This window comes from Urocampus carinirostris, chromosome 5 (assembly GCF_059441175.1).
Source record: "Urocampus carinirostris isolate Australia breed hairy pipefish chromosome 5, RoL_Ucar_1.0, whole genome shotgun sequence".
NCBI lineage: Eukaryota > Metazoa > Chordata > Actinopteri > Syngnathiformes > Syngnathidae > Urocampus > Urocampus carinirostris.
In genome coordinates, this window is record NC_142353.1 from 31,603,634 (window position 1) to 31,629,346 (window position 25,713).

Here is a 25,713-nt window from a genome sequence, read left to right on the forward strand (position 1 = left end):
TTGTGGGTACCTTCTTTAAGGATGTTCGTGATGTATTTGTGATGAGTACATTTTGAAATAGCTTGAATCCCAAGAGTTTTTAAGCTTTCCAATGATACGTGGCATGTTTTACTTCAAGACCGGCGGGTCGGCAGCAGGTTAAGGGGTTAAAAGCAATAGACGTCAAAAAGGCGTCGGTTGTATTTGAATTATTGTTAACTTCTTTGTAAACATCACTCTACACTTTATTTTCTTGGTAAAATATCCTTCCAAAATACCTGAGATGGTTTATGTACATTACATAACACACATGTTTATGACCTACTCTTGTTTATCGTTTTTAGGCAAGTACAGGACATAAGAATAGCAGTGATGTAACCTTCTAGCCTATATCACACTTCCATTCATTGCCCGTGGTTGTTTGTACCAGTGATTTACTTATTCAACTCACTTTTGAGCAAACTGTTCAATTATTGAGTCATTATGCTGCCTGGTCTTGACGCTTATCACAGCAAGTCCCGGAGCGAGGCACATGCATCCATTAGTCTCCCTTTTCTCTAACTGTCCCGTCCCGCTCATGTAATGACGGTCTATTGTCGGGTCTCAGTGAAGCACGGCCACTCTGCCTCCCGGATGCTTGCTCTTCATACTTCCAAAGTGTCTAAAAACAGACGAGAGAAAAGAAACAAACTCTCAGACAGCGAGGCATTCAGATGCAGGATGCAACTCGAAGGCTTGTATGAATCACCAAGTCACTTTGTCTCAACATGGTCCGTTTTTATTCAAAAAAGTCAAATGAGTTGATTGAAAATCCGGCATAATTGTTGTCATCATGCTGCTTTGGAAACACCAAAATCTTTCTTATTTTCTTTTTCTTTTCTATTTTCCTTTTTTTTTCAGTTTCCTATTTTCATTCCTTTCCACCTCTTTTCTTTCCTTTTTCTTGTTTTCGTTTTTATTTTTTCCTTCTGTTTTTTCCCCAACTTTTTTTCCTCTTCTTTTTTCTAGCGTTTTTTCAATCTATTTTCCCCTTTTCTCTTTTTTGTCTTTTTTTCTTGTTTTTCTTATTTTTCTCTTTCTTTTCTTTCTTTTTTTTTTCTTTTTTCTTTTTTTCCTCTTGTTGCCCCCTTTTTCCTTTTCCTTTTTCTTATTTTTTAAGTTCTTTCGCCGCAAAAGGCTGGGCAAAAAAATGAGGGGGGAAAAAAAATTCATGGTTCTTGGTTACTTTAGTGCAGGGGTCTACAATGAGGAGCCCCAGGCACTAGTGTGCCCCCTCAAAAAAGCTGAGTTGCCTCACGGACCTTTTCTGAAAATAGCTTACCAATGCTGGGTCTTTGTGATTTTCTAGTCAAAAATATTTTTTATTGCGTTTGATTGAATATTTGATAATAATAATAATAATAATTAACCCTACTTCCAAAAATTACGATAATAACTTGGTAACAACATAGTAATAACATATGTTATTTTAGACATGTTGGGTGCCCTTTTTTACTAATTGGTAACAAAAAGTAGCTCTCTGCTTGAAAAAGATTTGAGACCCCTGCTTTAGTTTCTGTAGTTTGGATTCCTCTTGCTTTTTACCACTTGTTTTTAGTGTCACCATGCAATGCAGCGACATTTAGTGTTCAAATCATACACACATACATTGTTGTTGTAATGCAAAACGCCCCACTTCAGTTGGTTTCTCATTGATATTATAAAATCCATATTGCACAGATTCTCCACTGTATCAGTGTTTTGCCTTGTTCAGAACGTATACGCAAACTTTACCGCTCTTTTTCGGTGGTGTGAAATAGTGGGTGTCCACCTGAATTTGCAGGGTATTATCGCCATCAACTGTTAAGATATGTCATTGACCTTTAGTAATACCGTATTTTTTGATATTATTATTCATGGGCAAAGCCTGCAACTCACCAAAAACGGTTCCCCGACCCATTTTGGGTCCCAACCTAACAGTTGAAGAACACTGATTTTAATAAGGTAGTGCTTAAGTTTGCTTGAGTGTGCCTGTTATGACTCAGACTCGTCAATGGCAGTTGTTTTTAGTCTAGAATTTCCTTGGTTATGTCTTTATTTTACTTACAGTAGTTTTTCTTTATTTGACTTTTTTTTTTTTACAAAATTCCCATACTTTTGCATACTTTTATCTACCTCATCACACTGTAGCTGCACATGATGCAGTTTTATGTCTACCTTATGTCTCCTGATTAATTCCTATCTAATTTTGTATTAAAGGCACAGTGTCTATTGTTTGACTGTTTGATACTACTTTACTGTGTCCTGCAACGAATAACAAGTCCTGCAGATCACAAGAAAGAATACAAACTACAGAGAGAGACTCAACGTGACTAAACGGCACAATTTTTCTTATTTTCATCAACCCTTTTTAAAGTTTTGTGTTTTTGAGCACACAATTCATTTAAGAAAATGAATTTTGTTTTTGCACCACATGCAGAATTGGGATTTAATTAGATGCTGTCCAATATTATTTTTAAATTATTATTATATGCATTTCGTATTATGTCATTACTATGCGGTTACTATGTCATTACCCTGTTGATCATTGAAAATAGTGTTAAATAGACTCAGTCAACCACAAAAAAAATAATTTTACAAAAAAATCACATTGAACCAGCCCTGGAGAGCTATTTGCAAAAAGGGTTGACGGGCCCCTCAGCTATCCTTAGGGGGCACTCTAGTTCCCATGGGCACCACATCGGAGATCCCTCTAGATTATTTAATTTTGGTAACATGTCGTTACATAAATGGGCCCAAAATGTGTGTTCTTCAGAAAATTGCATTCCAAAAATGTATGATAATAATATAAAAGGAATATTAAGATTAATGAATATTATTATTAATAACTGTGATAATAATGAGAGTAATAAATTGAAAATCCCCCAAAATGTATCCAGAATAATAAATGAATACAATCACCAACATTAAACAGTGATATAAAGATGCAATTATGAAGAACTTTAAAAACTATATATTTAAAACGTTCGTGGAAAAAACAACTTTTGAGTTAGAAAAAGAAAAATTAAAAAATATATCGTTCAATCTGGATCAACTCAAAAGTGTTTTACATCAATGTTTTTGCTGCAGGCCTATGGTTCTTTTTCATTAGGTTTAACTTCACTCTTCATATTAATATTGTATTTTATCCATCTGGGCGAATCCGTGATCACCTCATATTTAGCCCCTTAGAAAGTATAAAAAGATGAAAAACGCATTAAGCAAATGAAGCAAAGTGCCTAATCAACAAACATTCAGCACCCATTCAATGGATCCAGTGTGTAATATTGCCATCATAAGACTGCAGCTCTTAATTAAACTAGGGGGGCATACATCGTCTCTTACCTCCATGTGCTGCTTTCACTGTTGTAAACTTCTACTGTTTTCAAATCTGATACCCCATCGGAGCCCCCTGCCGCCAGCAAAGCTCCGTTGAACACTGCAAGAGACACCTGGAACAAAAATATTGATTTCAAAAGACACCTGGAACAGAAATATTGATTTCATTCCAAAAGGGAGAACCGCCAAAAAGGTGCTAACTGGCAAAAATAACACACAGGGACTAACCGGTACCGAACTTGTCAGAAAAACGCAAGGCTGCCCGACCAAAAACACATAGTGGTCAGCTAGGCTAACCAGGAACCCACAGCAAAAAGCGGCTACAAATACGAACCCGGCCGGGAATAAACTAATGGACGAGGCAGGCTAGCCAGCCAAACAACACTTTATGCAGCTAACGGGGGCTAACCAGGACCGATAAACGGAGAAGGCAACAGCGGAAAAACAGGAGGCTGGCCAACCAAAAACACACAGGGATTAGCCAGGCCAACCAAGAATCAACAAAGAAAAACAGCAACATCATCAAAAGTGAATCCGGCGGGGAATAAACCAATGGACACGGAAGGCTAGACAGGTTTGCTGCAGGGGCAAACCAGGAGTACACAAACAGAACAGGAAGCCTCCTGCAGCCCGACACTAATAGGAGAGCCAGACCCACAATAAAATACCAACCGCGATACGCAAGGCGAAAAATACAACCGAAAAGCCACAATCATTTACCTAAGAGGAGGCGAGGGCAAACAAGGAACGCACACTTTGGCACGGTGGCAGGTAAACTCCCCCAAACGGCTTTTGGAGGTTGAAGCATGCAACTCTGACAACACAGTAACAGGGCCCTAGTGACCGGGTAAACAAAGTTCCTATTTCTCCGAGCAGAAATGAGCTGTATCAAAGCACTGTTCACTACAATTGCTGTCTGTTGCGTAGCTGCGTCACATGACGTGTTAACGGGATCCGGCATGTTCAAAGTGATGTTCCTTTAATGATGTCACAGCTCTAGAGGAAACGACCAAAATGGATTAAATTTCTCAAGCCCCATGGCGCGTGGAGTATTTTGCTACATATCTGCATAATTGTAAGGAGGAACACTACACGTTCAGATTCAATCTAATTCTGGATGAATTTGGATGAATGAAATTGAATCTAATAGAAAAAAGTGGCCTTTGTGAATACCTTTGAATAAAACGTTACTGTTGATATTTCAGAGGAAATAACCTCGATTCTCATGAGCAACTACTCACGTTGTCTCTCTTGCTCCTCATGCGTTTGACAGGAGTCCACCTGGTGGTTTCTGGGTCGAGGCGCTCTGCCGAGCACAGACTCAAACCGAGGTCGTCCCTGCCCCCGGCCACGTAGATGTAATCCAGGTACACCGCGCAGCCTGCATTCTCCCGTGGGGTCGACATGTGGGCACATATCGACCAGTTGCCTTCTTCGGGATTGTATTTCTCCACTGTGGACAGGAACAATTAGAAGCTTAATTTACTGACATACAGGATATAACAATAATTTGAGTTTGGAATTACAGAGTGAAATTGCCACACGGCGGGGTATAGAAAACAATGGTAATTTGCTAATGGATCCTGTACCCCAGATACTCAGGATAAAACTAATAGTATTGGGTAACTACTACTTAAATAATCATGTATCTGATTAAATCGCATTGTATTTAAATCTAAAGGAAAAAAAAAAATTGCGATTTCCTTGAGCTGGTACATTAGAGTTAGTGGGTGGTTGCAAAGGGGGGATGAGACAGCGGATTGAATTTAAAACAAATTTTGAAACTTCCACTTGTGTGGACTTTCATGTCTTTCAAAGACTGTGTTGCTTAAATCAATAATTGTTGTGATAGGCGATTGGTTACTGCCATATTTAGCGAGGGCAATGATTGCATGTGCCTTCTTCATCTCATCTCATTAGCTGCACCGCTTATCCTCAGTAGGGTCGCAGGGGTGCTGGAGCCTGGTTGCCAGCCAATCGCAGGGCACACAGGGACAGACAACTCGTTCGCTCATTCACACCTAGGGACAATTTGGACCAGCCTTAAAAATTCTAAGCTTCACTTCTGTGGTTTTTCATGTTTTTGCTTTTCACTTTAACATCACTGCACGTCTTGGGAACCGTAGTTTATCAATTCATTTCAAAACTACAGTATTTTAACTCGTAATATCTTCACAAAGCACACAGGCGTTGTTGGAAGGAATTCAGCCAATAGCATATCGGCATCTTCATGATGCCGAGACGCCAACCAATACATGGGTAGCACCTTATATGACATCAACCAATAGCATATAGGCATCTTATTGACTTATGAAGTGTGTGCCACACGCATGAACACTGCAAAGTTTGAATTTTCTACGTTTTTGGGTACGCTAAACAATTTGGTGGTGGGAAAAATGCAATTACGAGTGTCTGAAAAAACTTCTTATTTAACATTGTAACATGCAAAATAAATAATATGAGGACTTCGGGGGTCTATTGGGCATTTGTGATTCATTACACAATCAGTGCACCCCAAATGCTCCCACACGTCTAATGTTAAAATGCTATCTAAATAAGCCCAGATTCTTCTATTAGCCTTAAATAAAACATGTAGATCATGAACTTGACAAAAATAAGTTGTGGGAATTTGGCGAGCATAACTTCTCACAAAGACGGAAATAGTAAAAACGGGTGGCACCACGACTTCACTGTTTATCTTGGGTATAGTCAGCTTGTATTTTTGTGATTGTATGAGAGTGAGGGGAATGAAATATGGAGATAATGAGGGAGAGCATAAGTATGCGGTCACGAGGGCTCAATGCCAAAGTAAGGAAACCACTAAATTACACCATTAACGTCACTATTCAATTTGGGGGTTTAAAGTCAAAAACAAGAGTAAACTCGGGACATTTCATAAAAGTTATTAACTGGGTCAAGTTGAAAGCTGACATCTACAACAAGATCGAAGTTTTCGAGGTCAAAATGGAAAACAGTGACTGAAAGACCAGCTCGTCAGGTTCATCAGATGAGGATTGTAGATTTTCTATTTTGTTGTATTGTTCTGGTAGCTGTGGCACGGAGGCTGGGTGGTTAGCGCGCAGCCCCATGGTGCGGAGGTTCAGGGTTTGAGTCCAGCTACCGCAGCCTCACCGTGTGGAGTTTGCATGTTCTCTCCGTGCCTGCGCGGGTTTCCTGCGGGCACTCCGGTTTCCTCCCACATACCCAAAAACATGCGTGTCAGGTTAATTGGCCGGTCCAAATGTTCCCTAGGTGTGAAAGAGCGAGTGAATTGGATGTCTCCGTGTGCCCTGCGACTGTCTGGCAACCAGTTCAGGATGTCAACTGCCCGATGGATGGATGGATATTCACTTTTACATATACCGTAAATTCCAGACTATAAGCCGCTACTTTCAACCCTGCGGCTTATTCAGTGATGTGGCGAATTTATGTCATTTTTCTAACAGCCGCCAGCGGCGCTCGAGTTCAAGGCACATGACGCAGCTTACAAGCTAAACGCAATCGAGCAGTCCGATAAAGAAGGAAACAGAGCTACTGCACGCAAACTTTACCTTGCGAGCGTGTTGCTAGCGTGTTTTGGAATAAGGGAGCGTGGGACGACGTCTATATGACAAAGTCTCTTTCCCATACTGAAGGAGGACAACTTTGATGACGTCAGTTATAGGGAGGAAGATGAGAACCGTTTACCGTGATTTCCACATGTACGGTATGTTTTTTTTTTTAACAGACCCGTTAACTGTATTGCGAGCGTGTTGTTAGTAGCGTTTTGCTACCCTTCACAGGCACGGTTTGGGATGAAAGTTATAATATTATTATTAAAGCTTTAAAAACTCTCTCGGTGTACAGTCTTTCTTTTTAAATATGTGTTACCATGTATAATATGTATTTGCAACTGTATATTTTTGTAATGTATTTATTTGTATTTATTTTGGACACTTATTCTGATAAGTCTTGCACTGACCAATTAAAAAGAAGGGGCGTAACAGACGCAGGGGATGACGGGAAGTGGGGACCTGTAAAGGTGAGTGTTTGTGGACAAGGCAGATAATAGTGGATATACATTTTTCCCACCCTTACCTTTGGAAATCTACACTTGTTTTCCTTGGATTACTTTTAACGGGACCCGGACTCTGCAGGTCTGCATCAAATCTTAACTAACGGTATCATTTTCCGTTATTTTGCCGGCTGTGGTTTTTGAACAGTGTACTTTATGTTCAGTTTAAATTTCGGGACTCAAAGTAGGGTTTGGGTTAATTTTGTGATTGTGTGACATGTTTTAATGTGGGAGCATGCGGCTTATATACAGGTGCGGCTTGTGTAAGTACAAAAGCGGTTATCCTCTTAAAATGTGGTGGGTGCGGCTTATAATCAGGTGCGGAATTTACGGTAATACCTTGTTATAAGAATTTTTTTTCGTGATTATATTATTATGAAAAGTCAAGTCGTGTGTATTTGTATGGATCTTTATCACAAGGAGTCTCAAAGGGCTTCACAGACCACAGATTATTGCAAACTACAGACTATTATTACACCATCCCCTGATCTGAAACCTACATGAGGGCAAGGAAAAACTAAAAAAAAAATATATATAGACTGTCAGGGGACCATGACCAAGAAAATCCCTCGCTTTTTCCTTTCAGCCCATTATTTCTGTCTGTTTTCTCAACTGGTTGTCAAAGTAGTTGATTATGAATTTGTGGTACCTACCTGGTATTTGCTGAACATGGAAAATAAATTGTCAATCAATCAACTTTTGGAACTGTGAATAATTTAGATTTGATATTACATTTTTAAATAATATTACTATAAGAGATGTTCAATGCCATGTTTTTCCTGACTGAGTATTCAACTCTTCACTGCCGATTTCAATTAAACTTGTAATGCATTAAGTGATACCAGTATCGATGGCTGTCGCAAGTGCTGATAACTTAAAATATTGTCGGAAATTGATACCCAGAATCGAAACTCGCCTATCGATACTTATTGTGAAAGATGCTAGTCCTCCAGAGTCATTTTTCTGTTTCTCCTTCTTAAAAAAGGGTGATTTGATGAACGGGACTGTTATTAGAGCTGGCTGATAAGCTGCCTATGGGAGACACTGCGAAAAGGAGCTGTTTTATTACTGGACTGAAGCTAATGTGCCACTGTCTACTTCAATCTGCTACATGTTCTAGTAGAATGGAAAACTGGGAGTTAAATGATCATTTGTTATAAGTTTGTATTTATTATTTTTGCATTTGATGGAAGCCATTTCCCATGAGAAATAAACCTTCCTCAATATTAAACCTTTTATTAACTGCAATTTACAAAGTGGAGGCAAAGATGGAGTCCTGGCATTCGAACTATAAAGGTATTAAAACGGCAATTCAAATTTTTTTTAGGGGGGGTGTTAAACTTTGTATTAAAGCAAACAAAAAAAATAATTATGATATCTCTAGTACTCTACAGTATTTTAAATATGTGGTCAGTAAACTACACTATTGTCCTATCATCTATAATGATTAGGGATGCACAATAATTCTCTGGCCAAAAATTATGTCCGATAGGAGAAAAAAGACATGAATTAATTAATTAATTAGTTGAGGTCATGCTGTAAAATTCAATCAGTAGACAATACTTGTTGAAAATATTCTAATTATTTATGTATCTGATTATTTTTTTAATTTTCTATAGAGGCGGTAACACATTTTGGCTTCGTCTCTTTACATTTTAATTTTACTTTTTAGCCATGGCATGCGTAACATTGAGGATTGGAGCTCTTGTGTAATGTTTAGAAGTTATGTGTTTCGATATTATGGACACATCCATAATCATATTCAAACTGAAATATGTCTGTATATATCTCATAACTCGGGGTTTATACGGATGCTTGAAATCCTGGTTCTTGTGTAAGCATAACAGCGTGTACTGTATTTTTGTAACTTAGACGTTTTTATTGTGTAATATCTCGTGCATCCATTCAATATGGTTGGTGTAAAATTTAAAGAAGAGGCGAGCCGTTTCTTTTTAAACAAAAGTGGAATAAGAAAGCTTGATGCGGTTGAGAAAATAGTCGGAAATGTTTTTTTGGGACACTTTTTACCACGGCAGAGGACCTCTTGAAGCGCACCTTCCAAAAGTTAATTAAACCTCATTTTATCTTTATAGAGCATATTATTTTATGAAATGTTTACGTTTTAGTACAAAACAATACAGGTTACTTATACGAGCCTTAAACATACTTATATAAACCTTAAACATACAAAATATAGCACTGAAGCTACCTACCAACAAATTCAACTTACGAACAATCATTCGGAACTTAACTCGTTCGTAAGACAGGCAGCGTCGGTATCTCAACAAGTCTGCTTAAAAATGACGCAGACACTGCTAGTGGCTTCGCTTTGCCCCTGCATTTTTTCTTCCCTTGTAACTGTAGCTGGCATTTAGTGTGCGGCATTGTTTTATAAAGCCTCATCACTCCCTAAGAGGACATCTACATGCTATACCTGTGTATTATATATAGGATTACGCATAAATTATGGACATTTATTTTGAGCTATGCAAAAATTCAGGTAGCGATTTCCAAGTGGTAAATTGTAATGGGAGTAACTTCCTGCAACTGAAAATGTAAGCTACACCTGTATGGGGAGAGATTTCCTTTAAAAACAATTATCTTCGCAATTTACTCAAGATTTAAAAATCACATGTTTGATAAATCCATATGCAACATAAAAATCGCACATGTCAATCAGATACATTTGTGACTACAAAATGCATGATCTAATCATTTATTTTTATAATTTGGAATTGGAAAATTGTCTTTGAAAGTCAATAGAAAAGTACTTGAATTTAGCCATTAATAATGTGTATGAACCCTGATAACTATATCTTGTCATTGTTGTTATTACTGAGAAAGTTATTATTGATCGATTGATCAATAGAGCTAAGCCCTAGTCTCTTCAACACTGCTTAATACAAAAGCTGTCACCAATATCTGCATCTGTCTCCAGAAGCAGGATTTTATTGGTTATTGGAAGGAAAAAGCAGTAAACATGCTAATAATTATGGTCTGCTTTAAAAGATTTGTGCGGTTTTAAACGATTTACCCTCCATCCGTCCTTCGACAAAATTGTCTAACTTTTATCTGAGTTTAAGATTGTGTTAATTATTTCGTTTTTACTGGAGGCGCTCTCACATGCTGTGAAGTACCATTTATTTTTAAGACTCTAATAAATACATCCTGACAACAAATGCGCTTTAGGTAATTGAGAAAAGCCAAGTTTGCAAAAAATAAACAGATAAATTGTCCTACATCAGGGCTAAATTTGCACTCTAATCAGTAATTTTATTACAAGCAACTAAACCATTCCGACGGTTTCAGACAAAATATTATACGACATGCTTACAATTTCAATGCTCTGATTTCACTTTGTGTAAAGCATGTTGGGTGTCAACGCTTAGTATACACTTTATCCGGAACAGCTGCGGTTTGTTGTGGTTCTGCTGCGGTTTGCCACGAGCTTTCTATCTCTTCTGGACGCCGCATGCGGACTTTTATGAAGCGAAATGAGGCAAGCAGCAAGTCAGACGTCATATGGACAGATATATCCGTTGTATGCAAAGATAAAGCTGATGAAACCAGCCAACGGCATGAGTTGACATGAATTGGAAATTTAAAAGACAAAAAATTAAACTATAATTTAATGTGCAATGATTACGTGATTTTAAACTCAAAATGTACTTGTCCTTGGTAGTTAAGCCAAATTCCCGGAAATAATATACACTACTGGAATACGAGTAGATTGCTATTGTTTACATGTATTATTTTAAGAGGAGCAAACAATTCGAGCAATTTCCCTCTGCACTTTTTCTTCAAACCCCAGACTATCCACTCCGGATGCAGAGTGCATTTGGCATAACATCCAGAACGGATGTTAAACCCTACCTGAATTGAGTGCCAGGACTCCATCGTTGCCTCCAATGACATACAGGTGATCACCCAGCACAGCAGCCGCCACCCTGGCACGTCTCGTCGGCATGGGCGCCTGCTTGCTCCACGCATTGGTTTCCGGGTCGTACCTGCAGCAAGAAACAAAAATAACACCTATTCAACACCTACTTTCTTAGTCATCAAAACATGTCTTCTTTTTGTGTTGGGAACTCGGTTATGTAAGAAACTTTCCAGGGATGTCGTTGAGAACATTCTGCACTCACAAAGCATTCCAGGTAATGTTTCCTTTCAATACACTGCTCTCTTAAGCTATTCTCAAAGACCAGCTTTTTTTCCAATCAGGCACAGAATGTGTAGTGTTCCTGCTTACAATTATGCATATATGTTGCAAAATATTCCATGTGCTGGGGAACTCGAGAAATGTATTCTTAAAGTTGACCGATCTCGTTTGTATCCTCTAGAGCTGTTACATAATTGAAGGAACACAACACTTTTAAAATAGAGAACCCCATTAACACACCATATGAGGCAGCTCTGAAACAATCAGCACTTGTAGGGAACAGTGATTGCTAACACTCTTTTGTGCTTGGAGGAATTTTTAACTTTGCCTATCTTGTCACCAAGGGGCCTTGTGACTGTTTGTTCCGCGTTTCAAACTTCGACCTCCCAAAGCTGGTAAGTTTACCTGCTTTCGCTACATTCGTATGTACAATTATTTGTTTTTCGCCGCATCTGTCACAGTTGGTATACTATTGTCCAGATAGCTTCCCGTTAGCCAAGGGCCTTTCTTTTTTGTGAGCACCCCATTGGCGCTTGTTGTTAGTGTGTTTTTGGCACATTCGTCCTTCATTAGCATTGGTTTTGCTGTTTTTTGGTCGGCCTGCCTCGCGTTTTTCCACTGAGGTTGCGGCCACCTTTCGTTGATTGGTCCTAGTTAGACCCGGTTAGCTCTTTGTGTGTTATTTTTGCCAATTAGCCGCTTTTTGGCTCCTTTTGTTCAACCATTACTGCAACCACCTGCGACACAACGCTAAGGCAAAGCTCTTCGACTAAACCAATATGGTGACTCGCGTGCTAGGGTGCCGGTGTTCCTCACATGACGTCACAGCTCAGGAAGTCAAAGACCAGACGGGCTTTTTTTCAAAATGCATTATTTATCTCCGAAAATAATTGCAATACACGGATGAACTATATAGATTTTATGAAAAAACATATTATCTCCTAACATTTTGCACGTTTTCAAATTTGGGAAAACATTTAATAATTCATTGGTGCTGCAGTACCTTTCTACGATATTTACGGCAGCTATACCGTCATGTCCTCCAATAGCGTACAAGTATCCGTCCATGGCTACCACGCACACTCCACTGCGGGGGCTGCTCAAGGGTGCTACATCCGCACTCCAGCTGTCTGTGTCTGGGTCGTACCTGACAAAAAGAGTTAGGGGGTGTTTAAGAGTATTTATTTCCAAGTCCAAACAGTAACAAGCACTTACTACAAGCAAAACAGTATATGGCAGGGATGGGCAAATATTTGGAGTCACGAGTCGCATTGGGTTCAAACATTTAGCCATGGGGGCAATCCTGGAGCTCTATCCTTTTTTTCATTTGTGAATAAATATACACGCAGATATTTACATGTTTTATTTTTTTTAAAAAACGTTAGTCCCATCAAATTGGTTTTGAAACGATCACAATTAAAAGCCAGGTTCGGGTCAAAAAATTCTGACCGATACGACGTGAGTCGCGGGTATTTAAACCCAAACCCGCCCAAACCTGACAGATTAACCTGATTTGATAAACGAGCCCATTTTCTTTATCTAGTTACTTGAGTAAAAGTAAGAGCATGCTGTGTAGATGCTCCACGAAGAAAAAAACCCAAAACAAAACAAAAAAACCTCAAGAGAAGCCCGACCAGCCCGACTTAATGATTGAAATTTAAAGCCCGGCCTGAAATCCGGGTCCAGGTCGGTTTTGGGCCCGGGCCCACGATCTAACCTCTAATCACAATTGTGGCAAATTAATATTATAGGTGGCTGTTTTAAGCACTCCATTTGATATTTATATACAGTATATATATATATATATATGTATGTATGTAGTACACTCTTACTATTTCTGTAGTATGTTTGTAGTATTTCCATAGTAGATTTTGTTGTTGTATATCCGTAGTGATTTTTGTAAGATTTATGTAGTCTTTTGTGTAATAGGATATTTATAGTATTCCTCTAGTAGTATTTCTGTTAATTTTTTTTTTGTAGAATTACTGTAGTTTTATTTTTGTGGTATTTACATAATGGATTTTTTTTGTAGGATTACTCTTGTAGTATTTTTGTATTATATTATTACTGTCGTATTTCTGTAGACATACTTTTGAAGTATTTCCACGGTAGTATTTTTGTATTTATCAATTGTATTTTTGTATTGTAGTATTACTGTAATATTATTTTTGTATTGTTCTACTACTGTAATAGTATTTTTATATTGTATTATTTTAGTAGTATTTTGTTCGTATTTCTATAATATTTTATTTTCAGAAAGAAAGGTACCTGTTTACAAGCATAAATATATTTAGTTATTTAATAATTTTGTACTAATACTTTAGTAGTATTTTTGTAGTATTTCTGTTGTAATATTTCTGTAGTAATGTTTTTGTACTATAGTATTTCTGTCAAGGTATTTTTGTAGTATTATGTTTAGTTTTACAGTCATTTGTCTCTTTTATGTAGTAGTATTTCTGTTGACACAAAGGGACAATAGGGGCACAGTTGTCACCAAAGAAAACGTGTATTTATTAGTAGCACTATTTACTATTGTCAGGATAACTTGACCAGTTTTGTTTGGAGGGCCGGATTCAAAAGCCTGATAGGCAGCAACTGGCCCACGGGCCAGAGTTTGCCCACCTTTGGTATATGGGGTAGTAGCAATGTCATAACTAACAATGGACATTATGTGTTTAGTTGTGTTATTTTATTTTTTGTCTGGATAGATCACATAATTGCAAAGAGACTTGTTGCTAAGCAAAGAGCCTGCCGCAGCATCGACTGCCACCAATTGAGGATTGGCTGATGTGCTTGAATGGCAAACAAAGGGACGAGATTGCTCTTTGTTAAGTAACCCAAACAAACATGACGGAAATCACATTGGAAAAGAACTGTTTGAAATTTAGAGCCCAGGTCACAACCATTTTGAAGCCGAGAGAGCTACTCTTTATTACTGTTCAGCACAAAAGGCTACCAGTTTGATATTCATTTCTAAAATAATGTATGATGTTATTACTATTTTAAAGTGGGTTAGGGTATTACTATGCTGTTATTATTAAAAGTAGGTTTAAATTAGGCTCAGTCAACCACTTAAACACCAGCCTTTGTTGGAGCACAGAATGATTTACATATACAAATATACATATATAAATTATAGGCCAATTTCACAAATCATTTTGGAAGAATTGATCAGGCAATTAAAGAAGGCAATCATGTCAATGAGTTCTCATGCCATTTTGAAATCAATCCCAGTGACCCACCACGAGTGAACTAAATTTTAGAACCTGCAGGCTACTCAGGTATTCTTAGGGAGCTCCAGGCTACATTGTTAGTATTGCTTTGGATGTGTGAATATTGTATCGACACACCTCCCACTCATTTTCTATTTTTCTAGTTCATATAGCTATAGTTCAGTGGCATATGAATAACCTATACTTTTTGTGGACAATATCTCTGTATTATTTGTAATTGCAACATCCTTTGCCTGGTAATCCTGAAAGGGGGATACCACATGTGCGGCCCCTTCTCAAGGTTTCTTCATTTTCCTCATGTTGAGGTTTTTGAGTTTTTTCTTGCCCTCATGTTGTTTCCAGATCAGGGGATGGTGTAATAATAGTCTGAAATAATAGTCTGTGCAATAACCTGTGCGGCCCTTTGAGACTCTTTGTGATTAAGGGCTATACAAATAAAAATGACTTGACTTGACTAGTTCCTCAACCACTAATGTGATCTTGAAATAAGGACTGGTATCAACGCAACAAGAATAACTTGTATCGATATAAAATAAATGATTGCATGTAATAAGAATTGCGTGGGTACGCCTCAAATAATATAATCCCCCTGTTATCCTAAACTTCTCATTTTTAGTTCCTTAACGACTAAAGGTATCTTGTGAAATAAGTACATACTGTATATCAAAGTGATACCAATCCATCCATCCAACCATTACCTGCACCGCTTATCATCAGTAGGGTCTCGGGGGTGCTGGAGCCCATCCCCAGCTGTCTTCAGGCAGTGGGCAGGGGACTCCCTGAACTGGTTGGCAGCCAGTCGCAGGGCACACATAGACGTACAACTCACTCGCTCATTCACACCTAGGGACAATTTGGATCGGCTAATTAACCTGACGTGGATTGATGGATATAATTTTCCTTCTCCCTCTCAGCTCAGCATCTTAATGCCTCAGAATGTCACAGTCCTGCAGTCAGGTTTGATTTCCTCTTCCTTTCCCTCTCGCTTGACCTTATTTGGTCACTCACTTTCTGGCTCTAACTTCCAACCCACACTTGGTGTCACTTGTCCGGATTACTCTCCAACCTCACCTCTCTCTTCACTATTCAAACCCTTTGTTTTCTCTGCTCGGTGCTAGTTCATTGCCTCTTTTGTCACGTTCTAAGCCTTCTTGTCACATTCTTGTTGTTTTCCAATGTACTGAGAGTGATGGGCAAAGTGAAACCTTGTGAACAAATGAGACCTTGGGTGACACGTGTCACACAATGTTTCGCTACTCTTGTGTTTCATTCATCTTTTTATTGACCTCTGCTGCAGTAGTGCAGTATTGCATCTGCAATATTGTGTTGTCGCAATAGTCTTGGAGAAGCAATATTAATTGTTTAAAAAATTGTTTTTCCTGAACAAATAAAAACATTGTGCATGCATGTAATTTTAAAAACAACATGTTGTTGATTTTCATTCAAGAAAACGATTGTGTTAAATGCACTCTACCAAGCCTGAATTGTGTCAATTAATAAACTAATCAGAAAGGCTTACTATGAATGGGTGACTAAGTTAATTTAACAAACAATTTAAAACAAAACAATACTTCTCACATCTGTGTGGAATAAATATTCTTCGTCTCATTCGTCTCTGTTTCCTCTGAACCTCTCAACTCGCTACTTAGGATGCATGGTTCTCGAATGAAGCTGTTCTTGAAAAAGTGACCAATCTAAGGCCGGTTCCCTTCGAGACACTGTTATCCTCTTGTGATTGGTCAATATGCATTTCTCTATGGATTCTGTGTTGTTTAATTTAAATTGGTTGAGTATTTGAGAGGTCTAACTCCTTTTTTATTTATCTTTTTTTGTAGGTCTGAATATGTTTTAATACATGTGTCCTGTGTTAGGCGGCACGGCGGATGAGTGGTTAGCACATCCAGGGCACAGTTCTGAGTTCATGGCATCAAATCCAGCTCCCAGCCTTCCTGTGCGGAGTTTGCACGATCTGCCTGTGCTTGCGTGGGTTTCCTCCGGGCACTACGGTTTCCTCCCACATTCCGAAAACATGCATGTCAGGGTAATTGTTGTCCCTATTTGAATGAGTAAATTGTATGTCGCTGTGTGCCCTGCGACTGGCTGGCAACCAGTTCAGGGTGTCTCCTGTCACTATTCCGAAGATAGCTTTGATGGACTCTGGCACCCCCGCAACCCTACTGAGGATAAGCGGTGCAGATAATGAATGGATGAATGTCCCTTGTTTTTAAGGGAAAATGTGTTTCACCATTACCTTTTTTAATTAAAAATGTTGTTTCTTGTATTTAATATATTTTTTTTGTTGCACTGAAAATTCCATATTTTGAGTTACATTACTTTAAAGCAGCTAAGGATAAAAGGACTGTGACACAGAATAATGTCACCCACTTACTCATCATCTATAAGACGCCTCCATTGAATTGTTTTGGGGTTCAAAGCAACACATGCAAAGCCTTTTTGATCTCACAACAGCACTCCAGCCTTGAGGGAATATCCAAACTCAGGTAAGTGTGACCATGGAAGACTGAAGAGGATGTTTCCTGACTCTGGCTCATCATTAAGGCTCATTTTGTGTAGAAGTGCCTCTCTGTGGGAACTGGAGAGTAGCCAATCGCTTCAAGCTAGCTGCAAGCGTGGGGGCCTCAGCACAGCTCAAGTATATGTGTGCGAGTCCTTGAGAAATTGTCCCCAATGATTCACTTTGGCTGCAAGGCCACAGATCCATTCTGTCTTGATGCTGACCTCTGCTGTTCAGTGATAAGTCTGGCAGCATATGGCTTGGATGTTTGCTGTGTGGAGCAATTTATAGATTTATTTTTTTCATCAGAAAGAATGATGGAAACCGCTAAGTTGGGACACTTGGATACTTTGACGCCGCATACAGGTAGATGCAGTTGCAATCAATCATAAAAAAGGTTGTCTTTATTTTTAATTTTAAATCAAAGATTGTCAATAAAATATTGAATGTTATTGTTCACGGTTATCCACCATGGGTGTTGGGGCACCACTTCATTAGGTGTGTCTTGTACAGGTACATCCCTACCCTGGCTAATTTTCGGGTAGGGGTTTGCACCCCCACATAAAACCAATAGTACTGGTTTTCATGGTTATCAGAAGCAAGAGAAGCTTCCTGATCTGACTCTGTTACAGCACCTTCATCATCTGGTTGCCATAGCGTTGATTGAAAGCGTCCTCCCACTCTTTAGTGATGAGCTGGACTTTGCAGTGCACATTGCCTCCAAAGCCTTCTGGCCAATACTGATATATATATATATTTTTTTTAAGCATTTTTTGTTAACCAATGGACAATATCCCTTTAAAAAACATCCATCCATTTTGTCTATGCTTATCCATGTGACTGTCATGTTCCTTGTTTGTAAATTAATGATTGCAAAATGCTCCATTAGCAAAGTAAATATAGTACATCCATCCGTTATCTGCCTTTCTTATCCTCAGTAGGTCGCGGGGGTGCTGGAGCCTAACCTAGCTATCTTCAGGCAGTGGACAGGGGACACCTAAGTATAATACCTAATTTGAACTGGCCAATTAACCGGACATGCACGTTTTTGCAATGTGGGGGGAAACCGGAGTGCCAGAAGGACACCCACGGAGGCACGAGGAGAACATGCAAACTCCACACAAGAAGGATGGTAGCAGGATTTGAACCCATGACCTCAGATCTGTGCTGCGGACGCGCTAAACAATCAGCTGTCGTGCCGCCCCTAATACACGACATGATAATAAAAAAAAGGAAATGTATATATATTTTTATTGCAGCGGCATATATTATTTCCCCCTTTCTCTATATTAAGCACTATTCTTAATTAATTTGAGATTTTACTAAAAATGGGGACAGTTATCTCCCATACTTATTACATTTTATTATTTTTGGAAAACCAAGTTAAAGGATATTAAGTCAAAATATTACTTTTTAAAATAATCTTCAGGTGGAATAAGAAATTGTTATGAATGTATTATTCTGATCATCAAAACTAATTGCACTTAATTGTACATTGGCAACAATGATTTCCTATTCTTTAAATCAGATATGATAGCTCATTTGATAACTTAATGCATCTTTTATTTTTCTAAAATCAAGTTTTAAGATAGTAAAATAACAATTTCCTTATTGTAGCTGTTTTTCTCCTTTGTTTTATACATGATAATATTTTTAAACATAAAATTCTCCTTTAATGAGTAGCATTATTACCGGTAAGTTGAATACGTTTTTTTGTTTTTTCATTTTTGGAAGACCAAGTTTAAGGATAGTAAAATAAGCATAAAAAGCACCTAAAATAAGTATCTGCAGGTGCAACAAAAAAATAATTTTAATTGACAAGAAATTTTACGTAAAATTGGCAAAATGATCTGCTATTCTGTAGCAGAGAGATAGGCTAATTTTATAATTTATTTAAATCTTCATTATAGTTAAATGATAGTAAAATAAAGAAATATATTAGGTGGTTTATTATCTACATGTTAAAGATTTTTTGGGGGGCGAAATGCCAAAAATATCTTTATCAGATTAACATACAGGCAATACTCATTATTATCACCGCTGAGTTTTCAAAAAATAAAGAGTAACAAAATTATGTAAATATTAGCTTTTATAGTCAATCTCATGAGAAAAAGACACATCTCCGTGATTTTATCATTGTAATTTTTGGGGTTATTTTTCGCAATGTTAATGTAAAAAATGCCAAAGATGTATTACCATTTTTTTTCAGCTTTTTTTTTTTGCGCTGGTTACAATACATAAAAGAAAAAAGACCAAAAAGGAGATTTGCCCTTTTCACATGACAGCACCAATATATTATTGCAAAAGTATAGACAAAAAGGGAAAGAAAAAAAACCCTGCAGATTTCATAGGGCATTCACTACAATTTAATTTCAGGGAATAATTCATGACTGTGGCCTTCAATGCAGTTAAAGGTTTTACCATCATTGCTAACTTTTGTCTGCTCTGTTGTAGAATATTGGAACTGGTGCCATCTAAAACCAAAGCGCTGGACGTTGTGAGTGTGTTAAACCTTTACCGTATTATCCGTATAACACGCACTCCCCAAAAAATAGCCTTTTGTAACATTAATTTCTCATATGTAAGCCGCACGAGATTATAAGGCGCATGAAATTAAAACTACTGTAAGGGCTGCACACAAAAATTCAGTACCATATTTGTGCATTGGTTGATCCGTCAAAATATATCGGTGATTGATCAGAATTGCATAATAGGATGCAACAATATAAAATGTTGAATACATTTGGTTTATTTTCATAATAGTGCCTCTCATGTTGTTGATTCTTGGGAAATATTTTGAGTTTGAAGCCTAAAATATGGAAATATGTCAAAAACTTCTTGATGGGCCAATACTTTTGCGAGGGACTGTCTTCCTAAATTTGCAGGTAATTCTCCCCAAGGTAAAACAGTGTCCAATGCCCATCTAATTTAGAAAATTCCCAGCCCTCCCCAAGAAACTCACCTCTCCACATTATTGTAACATCTAATGCTGTCTGCACCGCCCACGGCGTAAATGTTGTTATTCAGAGCGCCCACCGCCACGTCACCTCGCTGTTTGACCATGCGAGCCGCCATCCTCCATTCGTTATACTCAGACCTGAACTGCTCAACCAGACAGGTGGGATCCTCTTTGGTCCAGCCGCCCACTGTGAAAACAAAATACAATGGTACCTCTTCTTACGAGCTAAATGCGTTCCAGGATCGTGCTCCTAGCTTTAATTGCATGTGTAACGAGCACATGTTCCTAATATGAAATAATTAAAAACTAATTTGTCCACTCCCGTCCTCTCAAAAGCGTACAAGTGAAAAGCTATTTAAAAAAAAACATCTTCCTGATCACTAAAACACATTCAAATAGTAATTTAACATGAAAAATATACAATGGCAATCACCAAGGTATCACCACAAACATCATCAACCACAGATAACTCAAACCTGTCACCAAATTTAAATATTTTGGAGTTGTCATATCAGAAAAGGGGTCAAAATCAGAAATCATGGCCAGGATAGTTAAAACCAAAGCCACAATTGCCAGATTTGAACTCATTTGGAGGGACAAGAACATAGCGGTAAAATCAAAGATCATACTTGTGCAAGCTCTGGTCACTTCTGTCTTCCTCTATGCTTGCATGACATAGACTCTCCCAGCAAAGCTCTAGGCCATGGAAATGCAATGCTACAGGAAACTTCTACTCATCACCTACATAGCCCACGTGACAAACAAAACGGTGCGCAACACAATCAGGGGGCACATTGAATACTAAAAAGAACTTTTGAAGTGGTAGCTTGTGAATTTGTTCTGGTCCGACAGACCAAATTCATATTTAATGCGGCAAAACAAACTCTTGTGAATAAGATGGCTGGATGTTTTGTAAACAGAGAGATTAATCTCCCAAGTCAAACAGAATGCGGTAAGTGACCTTGGGTAGCTTTTCAGTTGTAATAGTAATATAACCTGTGCAGTGACTGAATTACAAATTGCTGTAGTCATATAATGCTCTACACACTTGTCACAATTATAAATTAGAAGTTAAGCGCTGTACAATAAATTTACCCAAACGGTGAAGAAACAAGATCATTACTGTGCTCTGTGTCAAGATTATCTTTTCAATTTCATCGTTTGCTATCAGAAATTTGAATTGTTCAGTATTTTTAAACAATGTTGTAGAGTTAAAGCTCTAACTCCAGATTAAAATCCCCAACCCTTTTCAAAACATAGTAAGATAACAGTGTGAGGACATTATCCCCTTTTCACCAAGTCAAGTTAGTTAGAGCACCCTAGTTTATTTTAGCCACACCCCCTTGACGTTACACTTCATTAAATTATTGAAATTAATTAGTAGTAAATGTTCTAAGAATTGGCGACACAGTTTTGAAACTTTTCATGCTTTTTTTCCATTAAAAGTTTTTACTCCAAGGTTAAATTTTTAGCTTGGAACGTTAGCTCTTTAGTAAGGATGTTTTATTTTTTTTTAAGAACAATATAATTCAAGGACTCTTCAGTATTCGCCAATACCAAAAGTCAATATCATTAGTAAATTTGCTCCGGAAATCTTCCCCTGAAAGCAAAACCTAAATATTACAAATCTCCACAAAATCATATAAAATAACATTCGGGGTAGAAACGACAATATACAATACAACATAATATCTGAAGTGTCTTCATGAGTAGCAATCAGGGCATGACTTGGATTAATAGCCGTCTGGGATAATGATATTTCCAAATATGGCCTGGTATAGGACAGATGTTAATACCTGATATAGATACTAGCAAAATCAAAAATCAATCTACCAAGATATCTTTTTGTTGCATTTGTGAACGATCCAAATATAGACTAGCCTTTTGTGGTTTGTATTGCAGAAACTAAAGTTTTAAGGGAAACTCCATTAATTGAAGTACATTTTAAAGAGCGAATCAATAGCACTGGGATATAAATATTTCTCTTTTGAACTAGCTATTCTCAATGAGAAATTAAATGCATTAAAATGTGCTTATTGTACTGGTGGAGTCTCAAGGGTCGAGCACACCTATGATACATTAAAATAATAAATGTCAAATATTTTTATGAGGTATATTTTAACTTAGGGCAGCACGGCGGTGCAGTTCAAGTCATGGGAACCTCCTGCGTGGGTTCAAATCCAGCTCCAGACTTCCTGTGCGGAGTTTGTATGTTCTCCCCGTGCTTGCGTGGGTTTCCTCCGGGCACTCCGGTTCCCTCCCACATTCCAAAAACATGCATTTCAGGTGAATTGGTCCAGCACCCCCGCGACCCTACTGAGGATAAGCGGTGCAGCTAATGAGATGAGATGAGATATTTTTACTTTTAAATGAATCATTTGGCATCAGCCATGATGTTAGCAAAGATATAAATATTTTGGCTCAAATCGATAAATTCCCCTTCCCCTCAATTTCACCCCTTATATGGCAAAGTGCCTTCATGATGAATGTAGGAAAGTTCCAAGTGTAATAAAAGAGTGAGGAACATAACCTCCTTTCACCAAGTCACGTCAAAAAGTTCTTGGTGGGCTAATAATTTTGCAAGGCACTGTAAACAAGATGGGAAGGATAGGTAAAAGAAGTAATGAGATTCAGCCTGACATCCAATTCAGCATTTTCTCTTTTAATAAAGTGTGTTACCTTTTATAATTACTACTTTATACACTTTCACTTGGGTAAAGAGTCTGATTGCCTTTGACACTCTTGCTACCATGGTGACCTCAGCCGACTCATTTAAAAGCAGGGTAAGCATGGTAGAAACATCCCTGGAAGAAACCGTTGATTTGTTTCTATAAAGGGCTTCGAGGGAGTAGTCTGACAGAATGTGTCGCTGGGGCGCCTCATCAGGGTGAAGCAGAACATCTCTCCCGGCAGAAACTAACCAGATGGCACCATCATGTCCACATAAACACTCGCTTAACTTTTCTCGTTCTTTCTGGGATTCATCTTGTTCTTTGTGAATACTAGAACAGACACTTACCCAGGGTTTTGTGTCTAGATGTTAGAAAAAAAAAAATTCTGACTAGTAGATTAGACAGAAGGTGAGATTGAAAGTGAGAATAATAGAAAGCAGGAAAGAGATGGAGAAAGACAAAAAAGAGAGAAAAAGGAGGGAAAGGGTGGTAAAGAGAGAGACTGAATGAGAAAGAAATAGATAAAAAGGGAGAAGAGTAAGAAAGATAGAGGAATAAAGAGATAGAAAAATACAGAAAGAAAGAAGGAAAGAGAAGTGGAGAGAGAAAAAAAGTGGGCTGAGGAAAAGAGAGAGAGAAATACAGAAAAAAGAAATACAGAATGAGAAAACGAGAATTTGAAAAAGAATGAAGGGAAAAAAGAAAGAGGAAAGAAAGAGAGGGAAAGAATGAAAAAATAGAAATAGAAATGGAATAAGAGAAGATAAAAAAGACATAATGAAAGGAAGAAACATAGAAAAAGAAACAAAGGGATGAAGAGAAAAATATAGGAGAGAAAAATAGAAAAAGAGATAGGGAAAGAAAAATAATAAAAAAGAGAAAGGGACATTAAGAAAGAGAAAAAAGAGGAAAAAAATGGAGAAAGAAAGTGAGTAAGAAAAAAGAAAGAAAGAAATACACTTCCAGTTGTTTTGGGAGTGGCACCTAGCTTAGGTGGCATATTTCAAAGTGGAGCTCATTTTTCGACTCATTCTTCTATTGCCCTTCTCTCAGTGTTGTCTTGTGGACAGGATTAAAACCATTGGCGGGCTTGATCCGGCCCACGTTCCGTATGTTTGGTACTGACCCATAAACATCACGTCTGTGACGACGTCTTTTGGGGGAAGTTTGCTTTGTCGCGCATCTGCCGTAGACATGCGGCGGTCTGAGGAGGCACCGCCTTTTCCATCATTCGCTACCATTTTCTGATTCTCTGGCTCCCCAATGGAGGCCCTGCAAAGAAAGATGACAATTCATACAAGCCGTACATCAGTGCAATGCCATTTGGGCTAACGCAGTGGTTCTCAAGTAGTGTGATCTCGTAGATTTTTTTTTTTTACTGTTAAGTGCAATTGCGCCCCCACTACTGTAGGAGGCAGTAGCAATCTCAATAGCAGAGTGTGCGCTGGCCGCGAATACTTTTTGTCTACACTGAGCATTAGCGGTCTGCACAGTGTAAAATGTTAACTTGAGGGTCTGCTACGCTTCATGTCACACTATGGAAACAATATTTAACAGGGATGAGTATACAGGCAGAGAGAAACGGAGATATAGAGATGGGAAAGTAAGATAAGAGGTTTTTTTTTTCTTAGGGAAAAACGTAAAATAATTGTGAAGCACTAGGCCTAACCCAACAGTTGTTTTTCAGTCCCTCTCAGTATAATTGTCTCCATTAAAATCCAAAGTGAAATATGTTGTGCCACGGAGTATCGACAGACTCTAATCATTTAAACTAGTGTCTATCAAATCCACCACCATGATCTCAAACCTTTGATAAAATTGACGGATTATTTGAAAAACAAAATAGAAGAATAGAATTGACTTTTATTGTCATTCTTTGTAACCATGCACACAGAACGAAATGTCAATACACCTGACCCGTATAGTTAAACTGTAGCGAGCCGATGCAGCCGCAGCCAAACAGGGCGCCGCCATTTTAGACCCAACTGCAGTGTTGGGAGTCATTAGGTGACCAAACCCCCCAATTCCAACCCTTGTTGCCGAGCGCCAAGCAGGGAGGCAATGAGTACCACTGTTCCAAGACTTATGAATCGGCCGAGGCTTGAACCAGCTTGCACCAGCGACCTCCCAGTCTCGGAGCGGGCGCCCTACCATCTAGGCTACCGAGCTGGTTAATAGTTGCATCGCTACTTTAAAGATTTAGAATTGTCTTTGTTTTCTTTGATAATGTATTAGTGAATATTAATTACAATTAATTACAATATTGATTACAGATCAGACTTAGCACCTCTGGATAAACATGTAGTAAAATACCTAAAATACAAACAAAAAAATATAAAAAGAATGGGATAAATAGGCAAACATATTTGTAAGTTAGTTCTTGTAGTCTGGCCTCAGTTCTAAGTACATCAGAACAAGAATGCAATAAAAAAACATTGCAATGATATTAGCAGAGAAATATCTCCCAAAAAAGAGTGGAGAAATAAGATATGAATAGACATTTTTCGATACAAAGGGAGCATGTATTTTTAACAGTCTTGCGTGCTTGTTTAGGGTTGTGATTGCCCCGGGTAAGAAATTATTAACTTTAAAAAAACCCTCTAGGTTGATTTATTTTTTTAATAGAAATAATGGCAGCCTATTGAAAATGTACAGAGTAGAGCTCCTTACCCTTGCTCATTGTACACTCCCATGTTTTATCTTCCTTAATCTGTTTCTGAGCGTTTCGATTGCGTCAGGGCCGTTCTGAAGTCCGGTAGCTCCTGCAAATTCCCTCGTGTCAAGG

At 38.2% G+C, this 25,713-nt stretch overlaps 1 protein-coding gene across 1 annotated transcript; it reads right to left on the reverse strand.

The window, feature by feature from the left end:
• Positions 1-25,713, reverse strand: LOC148366046 (uncharacterized). The gene is made up of 8 exons (XM_088336459.1): positions 25,599-25,713; positions 24,055-24,200; positions 20,260-20,443; positions 12,553-12,696; positions 11,264-11,397; positions 4,578-4,789; positions 3,343-3,449; positions 1-640 (listed from the first exon to the last, which is right to left on the reverse strand). Exons 1-8 carry the CDS (start codon positions 25,619-25,621, stop codon positions 583-585), a joined length of 1,008 nt encoding a protein of 335 aa, XP_088192585.1. The 5' UTR covers positions 25,622-25,713; the 3' UTR covers positions 1-582.

Bases quoted from the DNA above. Each gene is read 5' to 3' on its own strand.
- LOC148366046 (XM_088336459.1), bottom strand. From the start codon at position 25,621: ATGGGAGTGTACAATGAGCAAGG. The intron at 12,697-20,259 runs GTGAGTTTCTTG...TCTTTTTGTCAG, and splicing joins TGTTACAATAATGTGGAGAG to GTACGACCCAGACACAGACA. The intron at 11,398-12,552 runs GTACTGCAGCAC...TTCTTGCTGCAG, and splicing joins GCCGTAAATATCGTAGAAAG to GTACGACCCGGAAACCAATG.